Source organism: Octopus bimaculoides, chromosome 4 (genome assembly GCF_046866305.1).
Source record: "Octopus bimaculoides isolate indiv1 chromosome 4, ASM4686630v1, whole genome shotgun sequence".
NCBI classification, from domain to species: Eukaryota; Metazoa; Mollusca; class Cephalopoda; order Octopoda; family Octopodidae; genus Octopus; species Octopus bimaculoides.
This window is the reverse complement of record NC_142931.1, coordinates 139,578,460-139,592,615: the sequence shown is the minus strand read 5'-3', so window position 1 is coordinate 139,592,615 and position 14,156 is coordinate 139,578,460. Positions and strand designations below refer to the sequence as shown.

At 32.5% G+C, this 14,156-nt stretch overlaps 1 protein-coding gene across 1 annotated transcript in view; it reads left to right on the top strand.

Moving 5' to 3' along the window:
- The first annotated feature begins 315 nt into the window (after nt 1–315).
- Nucleotides 316–14,156, top strand: part of LOC106878515 (solute carrier organic anion transporter family member 4A1) — a 41,113-nt gene continuing 27,272 nt past the window's right edge. The window contains exons 1-3 of the mRNA XM_089351570.1: nt 316–496; nt 4,646–5,320; nt 13,005–13,280. Coding sequence (XP_089207696.1) covers nt 4,759–5,320; nt 13,005–13,280 — 838 coding nt within the window. The 5' untranslated portion in view covers nt 316–496; nt 4,646–4,758. The remainder of the gene's footprint in view (nt 497–4,645; nt 5,321–13,004; nt 13,281–14,156) is intronic.

Below are 14,156 nucleotides of genomic sequence, written 5' to 3'. Positions count from 1 at the left end.
GTTTGTTCAATTGTTTTATTGAAGGTTTCATTGTTGTTTGTTTTGCTACTGTCATTAAATGCAGTGTCCGTTTTGTAGTTAGTGATTTCGTCACTGAGACTACGAGGTAGGTCAAACGATATTTCTTCTTTCTTCTTTTTTTTTTACTTTTATTTACTTAAAAAAAAAAGATTGTTCTTCTCAATAGGTGCTATGACAGGTGAGTTACAGACCTAGTAAGAAATACAATGATTAACAACTCACTTCACTGTGTATAGTAAGGTTCACTTTTTGTTGGTAAATGTGAATGTTCTGTTTTACAAATTTGGTGTCTTCACTTTTGCCTTTAATTTTGACAGATCTAGGCCATGATGCAAAAGTTAATTAGAAGCTTTACACAAGAAATCCAAACAGATACTGCTAAAATATATACAAAAATTTAAAACAAACAGACAAGCTTTTAATATTGAGATGAACTTAGAATGCTTTAACTTGACTACAGACAGCAAGAAGTTTGGTAAGTAAATTATAGTTTTACAACAATATATCACTTCGTTGTTTTATTTAGTACTATTCTGAACGGTCAAAACACAAAGCTTGAATAATAAATCTTAGACGTTTCTTTTCACATTAAAACTGTATACTGTTACGTTTAAGAAAATAAACAACGATTTTCCAAGCAAACAGAGTTAACTTATATGCTGTGGCATAGTAACAATAAGAATTGGTATTACCAGTTTGAATATATATTTATTATATACGCAACACAAAAGAGGGTATATATGATTTCAAATATCTTTATATTTTCTTAAGTAGAGAGGGTCAATACATAAACTTATGAACACTGTCAAGTATTTCGTTTGCGTACATAATAATGACATGGCACCTTTATGCTTCAATATGCAACTTAAAGAGAAATTTTGTGAACAGAAAGCAAAAACAGAGCTAATCAAATATAGCTAAGTTCCTTTAACAATGAAAGATTTTGAACGTAAGATTTTATATATTCCTGATTGCAACAAAGTGCGCATTACAATTACAATATATATATATATATATATATATATATATATATATATATATATATATATATATATATATATATATATATATATATATATATATACATATATAGGATATGTATATTGCATACATATATATGTTTATATAAAATATAATATATATAATATCCGCTCACAAATATATATATAGAAAACATGTATATAATATACACGCATACTATACATATGTATACATACATATATCAATATAGGTACATTTTAGGTTATTGTATATATATATATATATATATATATATATATATATATAAATTCGGTATGTGTTGCGTTCCATTACTTAATAGGGTGCAAAATGTACCCTACAGTTTTTCATATATATATATATATATATATATATATATATATATATATATATATATATATATATATATATATATATATATATATATATATATAATACACATACATATTAATTTGCATATATAAAATAAACTCATATAGTTTACACATTCGTGCATATGCAAGATTTAACTTTGCATGTATAATGTATGCACATATATGCATGGATATATCTATTTATGTGTGTATGTATGTATGCATGTATGCATGCATGTATGTATGTATGTATGTATGTATGTACGTATGTTTGTATGTAATGGGTCTCCTCCACATCTTCAATAAGACTATGCTGCTACTCGTTGAAGTAAAATATTTATTTTTGAAGAAACGTGTATGAGGCGAGTGTAATTGAGAAACTGGCAGTCTTTACCTAATTCTAAAATACAACGAAGTGTCAGGCCGTATTACCAAAATATCTGAATTACGACCCTAGTTCATCTAGCGGGTTTATGCACACACCTTTTTCCTAGGATCGAAATCAGAACTCAGAGTATGGGAAAAGCACGTACCGAAGTTAATTAGAAGTGAGACATCATGCTTATGAATCGAACTTAACCACTCGGCCTATATTTATGTGTGTATTTGTATGTGTGTGTGTATGTGCGGGTGTGAGTTCGCGTATGTCTACGTGTGTGTGTATATGTGTGTGTAGGTCATATATATACATACGCATTATACACAGCCACACACACACACACACACACACACACACACACATATATATATATATATACATACACACACACACATTAGCACACTGACGCACACACATACACACACAAACACAAATACAATCGGACACAAATATAAGCGGATAGATAGATAGATAGATAGATAGATAGATAGGTAGGCACTGTATGACATAATAGTGAAGAAGCTCAGTTTTCGACTACGTTGTCCCGAGTTCGATCCTACTGTGCAGCATCTTGGACAAATATTTTCTACAGCTTTTGAGAACCTTATATATCGCGATCGAAAGTCGGAAGAAGGAAACTGTAGAGATTCCGTCAGGTGGATAGTACTTGCCATTCAAAGGTTTTGTTACATACTGTGCTACGTTAACCCTTTGCCTGCCATGGGCTCCATTTGGGGATGTGCTAAAAACAGTCTCAATGACAGTTGTTCGTTGTATTTAAAGTGAATTGCTTACGTACATTGCATTTGCAGAGGTGTGTTTAACAATATTTAGTAATTAAATTTTTTCATTATTAGCTCTGGCTAATTCTAGAGTACATTTTAGATCACAAATCGCAATTTTTGAACTACAAAAATATTAACTGTTTCGAAAAAAATTTTTTTTTTTTTTGGCATTTCGCATCTATATCATTCATTGATATTTCATACACATTCGCATTTGATACAATAATTAAAAAAAAAAATGTTTATTATTGCAATTGAATAGAAAAGAATAAATATGCTTTATTTCAACCATTTGGGACGTTTCGAAAAATTTATCATACTTTCCAAAATAATTCACATATGAAGAAAATTTAAATACTATATATTATTTTAACTCCTAAGACACCTGACAAATGGGTTAAGTCGATTACATCGACCCCAATGCATAAATGGTACTTAATTTATCGACCCCAAAAGGATGAAAGGCAAAGTCGACCTCGGCAGAATTTGAACTCAGAACGTAAAGAAAGACGAAATACTGCGAAGCATTTCGCCCGGCGTGCTAACGATTCTGCCAGCTCGCCGCCATTATCTGAACTATTACTATTAACTGAATTTTAGCATTAATTGACTATCTTGAAAATCCTATCATAAATTTTAGCGTAAGTATTGATTGTGAAGTTGGAGGCGCGTGGCTTAGTGGTTAGGGTGTCAGCATCATGATCGCAAGATTGTGGTTTCGATTCCTGGACCGGGCGACGCGTTGTGTTCTTGGTCAAAACACTTCATTTCATGTTGCTCCAGTCCACTCAGCTGGCAAAAATGAGTAACGCTACGATGGACTGGCGTCCCGTCCAGCTAGGGTGCACATACGCCATTGAAACCGGGAAACCGGGCCCATGAGCCTGGCTAGGCTTCAAAAGGGTGCATTTATTTTTTTTTATTGATTGTGAAGTACATGGCCGAGTGGATAGATCGTAGTTTCGATTCTCAGACCGGGCGGTGCGTTGTGTTTTTGAGCAAAACATTTCATTCCACGTTCCTCTAGTTCACTCAGCGGTAAATGAGTAAATCTGCGATGGACTGTGAGGAATATTTTGATCTCGGTTACTTATACGCCTTAGAAACCGGGTAACTGACCCTATGAATCTTAGAAAGCGAAGCATTAATGTCAATGAGATGATGACGATGGTGATGATGATCGGGAATATCAATATTAATACAAAATTGCTAAAAACAAAAACAAAAAAATTGAGGGGCGGGTGATGGGATTAAAGTGCTCTTGTGAAGTATGTAAGTTGTCGGTCGGTGTCGTAGAGAAAGTAATGATAGAGAAGACGAACAAACGGCGATCGTAGTATTGATTGATACTTGAAGACCGGTAAAAGTGCTTTAACATAGTGCTTCAAAATATTTCAACGAAATATTTCACAGATGTCATATTTTAAGTGCTAGTTTTAACAACAATACGAATATAATTAACGTGAAGTGCTACTTCTAATTTGATTACATATCTTATTATTTAATTGCCATCTTCATGAAAAGTGAATCTTTGATAAACAACCCAGCTATTACAAATTTTCGGCATAGTATGAACCAAGTTAGAGTACAAGCTCCTGTATTATTCGAAATTACTTACAAATTTAATTTATTTGCTAAAAAATATAACATGCAAAATTTTAATGTTTCTAAAAAAAAAAAAGTATCAAAACGAAGATATTAAAGATTCCATTGCTGCATAGAAGCCGCTTAGATATTGTTTGAAAGTACGAAGCGAAATAATTTAGATTAATCAGATCGCACTCACTTCCATATTAAATAAGACATGAAACATTATCTGAAGCAATTAATGATTTTTCACTTGAAAGTAATGCTGAAAATATTTTAATAAATATAATTTAATGAAGTTCCTGAGATAAATGCTCCGATCTTGCACTCGTTTCAGGACTCTCTCTGTTATACATACATCGACCCACATGCAAGCAATTAAATGTACACATACACATATACTCACGCATACACGTATATATTTGTTTATTTGTTTGTGTTTGTGTGCGCGCGGGCGCGTGGCGTGTGTGTATGTGTATGTGTTTGTTGGTCATATTATTTACTTCGTTTTTATATTGCAGGAATACTCAGCTATTACTATCGATATGAATGAAAATACAGATGTCATATCAAAGAAGTTTATAACATTCAACGTTGAAGAAAATACGCCATGATATTTCCCTAATGCTATAAAATGGAATTATTCGCAACCCCTGGCACCGTTGAAACTTCAAACTTTCCTATATCAAGTGATTTTATCTTGAGAAAGAAAACCGAAGCAAACTTCTTACACTCAACTGCAGAGAACGTTGTGGTTAAACCAGAAAATGCTGTCTCATTAACAGAAAGCCGAAATTTTACAAAACTAACCCAAGAGCTTGATCAGAACATTGTACCTGCCTTAATGATTCATTGTTCTTCTTCTTCTAAGGAAAGTTCTCCGAAAAGTTTATCAGAAAATACTTTTGACAAAAACAAGGTTACAGACGCTAAAAACAATGCAAATAGTGACAGCTATATGAATGCAGTCTTGCACACTCAGAGTAATAACTCAATTATTATCAACAACAGTGCTACTGGTAATAATAATAACAATAGTAATAATAATAATAACAATAATAATAACAATAATGATAATAATAATAATTCCGATAACCTACCTTGGGAATATGATTCGTGTAATTCTTCCTGTTTACGAATATTAAATCGTCCTTCCGTGGTGCTTTCGTTACTCTGTATCTCCAGTTTTCTCAAAGGTAAGTAAAGTTCATATATATATATTTCTCGGGTCGACTACCGCAGCTTACGGCGTTTAATGCACTACATTGGAGTTAAGTTAGATGTGCAAATGTATATATATATATGTATGCGTGTGTGTATGTATATATGTACATATATGTGTATATATATATATATATATATATATATATATATATATATATATATATATATATATATATATATATATATATATATATATATATATATATATATGTCTGTGTGTACAAATACATGTATATATATACATATATATATATATATTTAGGCATAAAAATGTATATAAATGCATTCAGCAAAAATAGATTTCCTCCTTAAAATTACGCCTGTCTTTGTGACATCTGCATTAGAGTGACATCTATCTATCTATCTATCTATCTATCTATCTATCTATCTATCTCTCTATCTCTCTATCTATCTCTCTCTCTATCTCTCTATCTATCTCTCTCTCTCTCTATCTATCTATCTATCTATCTATCTATCTATCTGTCTGTCTGTCTGTCTGTCTGTCTATTTACCTATCTATCTATTTTTCTATCTATTTATTATCTATCTATTCCACTAATTCAATATGATAATTGATCACATGCAATAATTATTGATCACAAGCACCCGTGAAATCTGCTAAGCGCACACAAACCCTTCCACAAACACGGGAACACACGCAAATACGTGCGCGTGTGCACACATAGCGAAATTCAGTGATATACTAGAAAATATGAAACTAACTTATGATACTATTTCTTAAGACTCATTCTTTTGATTAGTTTTTATGACCAAAATGACCTCTGATCTCTGCGCTAGATTTCGAAACACAAACAAAAACAGGCATGGTTATGTGGTAAAGAAACTCGGTTGCAACTATACCATTTCGGGTTTAGTCCCACTGCGATGCGCAAAAGTCAAGTATTAATTAATATAGGAACTTACTGACTGTGGACAAGGCTCTGAGGCGTTCAATTATAGATAAATAAAAAATACACTCTAAGTACAAGACATCACCAACGAGCGAAAAACATGTAAACACACTAGAGTTAAGTACAGGACAAAATACCAGAAAAAAAAACCCAATAAGGTCAGGACATCAACAACGAGTGAAAATTATGTAAACACATAACGAGAGACAAGTACGAAATAGGGAATAATAAATGGTCGACAACTGAGGAGGAGTTAGACTTCTTTCGGTATTTTGTCTCGTACTTGTCTCTCGTTATGTGTTTACATATTTTTCATTCGTTGTTGATGTCCTGCTCTTGTGTATTTTTCTTTTTGTATTTTGTCCTGTACTTATCTCATGTGTGTCTTCGTGGTTTTCGCTCGTTGGTGATGTCCTGTACATAATGTATACTATTTATTTATTTTTTAATTAATATAGCCTCAGATCAAGCCATGTCTTCGTCAGGCTGAGACTGTATGAAAGCCCTCTTACACTCACACATATCCATATCTTTATGTAAATGTCGTGTTATAATGAAAACAACTTTATATGAAACTGGAAGATTACTCAATACTTTTTGTAGTGTATAAATTATACTTTTACAAAAAGTGTGGTGACAGTGACTTCGAAGTTTTGGCCTGCTAGCTTTCATTGAACAGTCCGATGAAAAATTGTCACCACTCTTCTTATAAATGTATAATATAAATGTTTGTGTGTGTGTGTTTTCTCATCCCTACCACCGCTTGACCACTGCAGTTAGTTTGTTTACGCCCTCCAAAACTTAACGGTTCGGCAAAGATACCGATAGAATAAATACTAGGATTAACAGTTAGTACTGGGTTCGATTGTTAAACTAAAGTCATAGGAGATGATGCCCCAGTATGGTCGAAGTGAAATCACTAAGGCAACTAAAAGATAAAAGATAATGGGATTTGAACTCAGAACATAGAGAATCAAGAGGAAGAAATAAAACGGCATTTTCTGCTTAGCCTAGTAATTCATAGTTTATAAATCCATTTTATGGCTGATTAATACACCTCTTCAGCAATGTCTGTTAATCTCACTTTTAATACCTAAGTAATAGAAACAGTTTACTAAACAGATGTACTCTAGAAATTCTACAAGAAATTATCAGGTTGCAGGATTGTATGGAGTCATCTTTACTTAGATGAGCGACTAAAGAGCTTAAAGGGCTCATATGTCCTGGGACCGTTGGGATGCCTGTGAATAATCTTCCAGAAGTGATTCCGTGATATACTAATTAATCCGTAGTTGGGACTCTGACAGGCGATACTACTACGAGTCAGAAAACAATAGTGAATAAGAAGTGGTTCCATGTTTTTCAAAACCCCGGAACTCTCAAACTAGCGGATGTAGTTTAACATTATACCCAGGTCACGTCTTATAGCAAAGTGGCAATCAATTGCATCATTCACTACAACAATTAAGAAATATGACACTTAACGTGATCATTTCCTGTATGTTCAAATATCCTTTATATATACTGTTCAGTATTTACGTGTTGAAAAAAATTTATCTTTCTACTTGTTCTACAATACATTTCAACGCTTCAAAAACAAACTTATGTTTGCTTACATATAACGTAATCTATATGACATCTAGTGTTTCTAGATGACTTTATAACTTCTAAAATTCCAGAGGAATTCGCCGGTCGGCTGTTTAGCTTAATGGGTAAAGCACTCCAATCGGATATTAGAGGGGTGTGAGTTCGGTCCTCGTTGCTGGTTGCCGGCAAATTTTTCTGCTCTTAAAAGGATTTTATCCTTTATATTTACTGTTTAGTATTTGCGTGTTGAGACAATATATCATTCTACTTGTTCTACGATACCTTTCAACGCTTCAAAAAGAAACATATGTTTGTTTACATATGACGTTATAGAATATAATATTTTTACGTTTTTTTTCTGAAAGAATACGTATTTAAGTATTTGATTAAAACATTATAAAACAGATGTAATAATATATTAAATTATTGTGCAATATCAAGAAATATGTAATGATTTAATATTTTAGATTTGATTACGATTGTAAATATCAAACAAGATAAGTCGCTTGTTTTATTTTATCTCGCCATTTCCGAATTTCTCTTCAACTCTCTCTTTGTGCAGGCTTTCTCTTCCCTTTAGCTATAGTTATGGCTTGAAGCTTACGAATGAAAATTTGTGAAATGCTTTGGAAAGTATAACGAATGTCATAAGTTCGTGGTGGATTCATTTCTACAGCATTTTACAAAAATAGATCACTGACCAAGAAACGTTAATTTTCTCGGCAGGAGATATTGCAAACTTACCTGAAAAATTACGAAACACGCCAATTATATAATATAACAATGAGCTATATTTAATTGCTTCTTCAACTTGTTGTTTGGCCCACTGACACCAGCTCTTGGCAAGTGGTGTAGAATACTGCACACTCAGACCACAGCATTCATCTCTTTCACTCGTTCTATTTCCTTATATCTCCCTCTCTCACTCTCTCTCTCTCTCTCTCTCTCTCTCTCTCTTTTTCTCTCTCTCATTCACCCTTCTTCCTCATATTGGTTTGTGTGTGCGTATATATATATGTGTGTGTGTACACGCATATATACATAAACTTATTTTCATATATATAATATATACATAAACCTATATATATAATATTATATATGTATATATATATATATATATAAATACAAGCAAAATTATATACATGTATTATGTTATATATATATATATATATATATATATATATATATATATATATATATATATATATATATATATATATATATATTTATATATATATATAATATATATATATATATGAATATATATATGTATACGAGTACGTTTGAGTCAATGTCTGTCTCCCCACCGCTTGCTAGTTTGTTAACGGCCCTGTAACTTGGCGGTTCGGCACAAAGAACCGATATAATAAGAGAATAATTACCAGAGTTAAAATAAGCATAGGGGTCAGTTTCTTTCACTAAACCCATCAAGGCGTGTCCGAGTACGGTTGCAGTCTAATAACTGAAACAAGTAGAAATGATACATGTATATATATATATATATATATATATATATATATATATATATATATATACATATATATACGTATATACACACACATATATACATATAAATACATGTATGTAATATGTAATATATATGTATTATGTATGTACACACACACACGCATATATATATCTATATATATATAGATATATATATATATGTACACTAACAGAAATACACAGCGTTGCCCGGGTTAAAGAGAATAATGAAATTTATAAACGCCGTCTAAGTTACGCAGGTTTCAACAGTTAGTAGCTGAGATACCAACTATCTACATTAATAACACTCCAACACATACCGGCATGGAACATAGACGTTACGTGAAATGTTAAAAGAAAGTTTTCAACTCATATATTTATATAAAGTAAATACAAGTAATTCAGAAGCACGTTTTGTGTAGCTTATTTCGTAGCCAAAAAAACAGGTACGAATTATAAACAATGAAAGGCCGATTTTGAGAGAGATAGAGATAGATAAATAGATAGATAGATAGATAGAGAGAGAGAGAGAGAGAGAGAGAGAGAGAGAGAGAGAGAGAGAGAGAGAGAGAGAGAGAGAAAGATATAAACGTCACTGACGCTAGAAAAACTGGAAGTAAATATGTTAAAAAACTTTCTAAGACGTGAACCTAATATAAAAGCAATATTTTTTTATTATCTATATGACCAATGTATATAAGGGAGACAATCAACTTCTGAAAGTTACTTCCAAAAGAGTTACCTCCTTTCTCAACGTAACCCAGGAAGGGGTGTTTTCTGTTCTCAGGGGGCCCCGTTACTCATCATGTGAAACATTTAGGCAGTCTAAAACCTTCCCTAGAACATAAGTAATGTATGTTCACAGTTTGAAGAAAATCAATTGAAAAAATACGGCCGTTATAATCTTTTACACACACACACACACACACACACACACACACACAGACACACACACACACAGACACACACACAAACACACGCACACACGCACACACACACACACACAAACACACACACACACACACACATGCACACGCACAGAACGGGATTTATATTATATATATTATAAAGAGGAATGTAAAAATACATTACGAAGGATATATCATAAGCAATTGTTTTGTTTTGAAGAGATAAAATATATGAGTGATTTTAGTGGTTTTATAGCGGTTTTGACTGCTATTTCTAGACATGTAAGGATTTTTGCAACCCTCTCGGTTATAATTGTGATTTCTTATAACTATACACACTTTCTTTATATATATGTATGTGAGTGTGTGTGTGTGTGTGTGTGTGTGTGTGTGTGTGTGTGTGTGTGTGTGTGTGTGTGTGTGAGAGAGTGTGTGTGTGTGTGTGTATGTATGTATATTTTTCAATTAAATGGAATCGCTTGAAACGGTCGTACTGCATCACTACTTGATATCCTGTTGCTTATTTTGATTATATATATATATATGTGTGTGTGTGTGTATGTGTGCTTGTGTGTTTGTGTGTGTGAGAGTGTGTGTGTATGTGTGTGTGTGCGTAACTACCACCATGACCGATATCCAAACTACAGTGGAAAAGGCTAGCCATTGGATTTGATTAAATAGAGACGATGAGCGATGGCTAGAGAAATATTGAGCTTTATTTGATAACCAGTGGATCTAGCAAGCGGAGCCTCATATCATTGAGGGGGACTGGTGCCTGATGATGACGTCGAGAGGTAGGTCCTCAAACGGCGCGCATTCTCTCCTGATGAACCAATACACCTGCTGGTTTCCGGTATGCGGAGTTCTCGACTGACAGCACTTGCATGTGGAAGTTGTTTGCAAAACATATGTGTGTGTGTGTGTGTGTGTGTTGTGTGTGTGTGTGTGTGTGTGTGTGTGTGTGTGTGTGTGTGTGTGTGTGTGTGTACGTATTAAAGTATCAAGAATGTGAATAAATGTCAGCAAGTAATTCTTTTTTAATAAATTGAGTGATATCTAAATAATTATCTAATTGAGACCGATGTACATCTCCTTAAATAACTAAATAACTGAAATTGAAATTAAAATAATGCAAACAATTCTTTGAATTATTAAAGCAAGATATAAAATGAAGTGAAAACAAAGATGTGGGTGTGAGAGAGGAAAGAAGAGTAAACGAGGGGCTGAGTATACATGAGAGATAAAAGAAAGGAGGAAGGATAAGAAGGAAAGTTAATGACCGAAGACAAAAGTTCAATACGCAACTACAAAGAATGGGATAAATAAATGTCGAATGATCATTATATATATATATATCAGTATCTTTCCCCGGGTTCTGGTCTAACGACCCTCCATGTTTGTTTTCGTTCGGTTTCCCTGTATGTCTCCACTGTTCTGTTTTTGCTCCCAACTTTGACCCTCCGTAAATCCCAAATTTTATTTTGGAAGTTATGAGAACAACTGTCTTCCAAGACTCATATTGCTGTTGATTGCTCGAAATGGGGTGTAGATAGACAACCGACAACGGATGAGGGGTCGTTCTTTGTGTTACTCGTCCTGTTTCCAGTTTTTTCTCTCGTTGTTTGCGTATTTCATGTTGTGTACAGTTGGTGATGTCCTGTACCCATGCAAGTACATCTCCGTAATATATATATATATATATATATCTATATATATATATATATATATATATATATATATATATATATACATATATACATATATAGTTAAAATTTATAGAAAATCTAAAGACGAAGACAGATATATGAACAACAAGCAAATGTATTAGTTTGACGCTCGGGAAAAATAAATAAGTCTTTTACGTTTCGCGCCTACGATAGTCAACAGACAGGAATAAGAGAAAATAAACAGAGAGTGAATAAAAAAAAACTTTCAGATTTCAGCGGTCAAGCATGGCGAATGATTAGAAAAAAAGAGGTTGAAAGAAAAGGAAAAAAAAAAAAAATTTTATTTTAAGTGTTTGAATGAAAGGGAGATAATAAAGTGTAAACACTCCTGCAAATACTGGCTAGCAGAGTGTATAGCAGTGGACAGTTTTTATTAATAGTAACCATTCATACGAACCAAAATTCCAGGGATAATTAAGCAGACACGTAGTATAATCCATTAATATTGACCTTTAATGAGATGTACACAGATCGCACGCAATATATTATAGAACTACGTAAGCATTTATCTTAATTTTTATATTCATGATGTGTCTGAACCATTTATTGTTGAAACGATCGTAACAAAATAAGTGTAATGCTATAACTTCCTTTCTTGGACTTAGCATTTCGGCAAAAAATACTGACGAATTAAGGATCATGCTTAAAAATATGTACTGAGGTCGATTCATTCGACTAAAAATTTTTCAAGGCGTGATCTTACTTTAATGACCTTCAAGGTATGACCTTCAGTATGACCTCAATCTAATGATTGATACAAGTAAAAGATGAAAGATCATATAGTTTTAATAAATCATAAAATGACAGAAAATTCACACTGGGTTACAACATTTAAGTCCTTTCACATGATCACTCCTCCCACCCCCTCTCACTCTCACTCTCACTCACTCTCTCTCTCATTCTCTCTCCCTCTCTCTCTCTCTCTGTTTCCGCTTCATACATACACATATGCATATGTATATATTCCAATGTATATACATACACTTTTCCTTTAAATTACACTTTGACGCATTCTTATATTCTAATTTTATTTTTCAGGTTTTATTCTGAACGGAATTATCAATGTCAACATGTCAACTATTGAAAAAAGATTTGGATTGACCAGTAGTCAAGCTGGTTGGATAGCCAGTGTCCATGACATTACTGCCGCCCCTGTTGCTCTCTTTGTTAGCTTTATCGGTGCAGTCGGCTATAAAATGCGTTGGATTGGATTCGGCTTATTTTGTCTCAGCATCGGTTCTTTCATCATTATTATGCCTCACTTTGCAGCTGGCGAATACAAATGGCAGCATAACTTCACTGGTCTCTGCTCAAGTATGTAGTCAAACCTTTGCAACAAGCATTCGTTAATTCTCTTCCTATACATATATTAAACTTAATTAGAGGTTGTGTTAACCTCACAAAGGGATGGTTCCACCCAAAGAAATACTGGTTCAATATCTATTATTTAGGTATATATATACCTAGTATTTAGGTATATATATAAAAAATATAGTTTATATTCATTTAAAAGAAGAAAAAGAAAATGGAGATTGGGAAGTTAATTCTTTATCATTAACAGAAGATTAATCATCTTCACTTACAGCTGTTTCAATTAATAGTCAGTAAATATTAAATATATATTTATATGACCAGAGCATAATATCTTCAGAGGAAAAAAAACTATGTACCTTTGGATTCCTTATAGCAGGTTGAATGTTATGGTTTATGATTTGTATTGTCCGGGCGAGGCGTTTACAGTTGTAACTGAAAATGATTAGTTTGCTGTTTATAACAATCAATTATTAACTTCCCAATCTCCCTTTTTTTTACTTCGTTGAAATACATACATACATACATACATACACACACACATATATATATATATATATATATATATATATATATATATATATATATATATATATATATATATATATATATATATAGTTGGTTTGTTCCAAACCAACTGTAATGATCCAATATGAAAATATGGAAAGAACATTAAAAACTTTCGAAAATTTAAAAAAAATGTAAAATGAAGTAAAAAAGAATGATAAAATTTAAACGTAGTTGTGTATTTGATGAAACATGCATAAATGAAAAGCTGGGGCCCTTATATAGAAACATATACACGCACAAAAATATAAATGTTTATTATAAATATAATTATGAATAAATTTAATAAACATAACGTATTTTCTTCTGTTA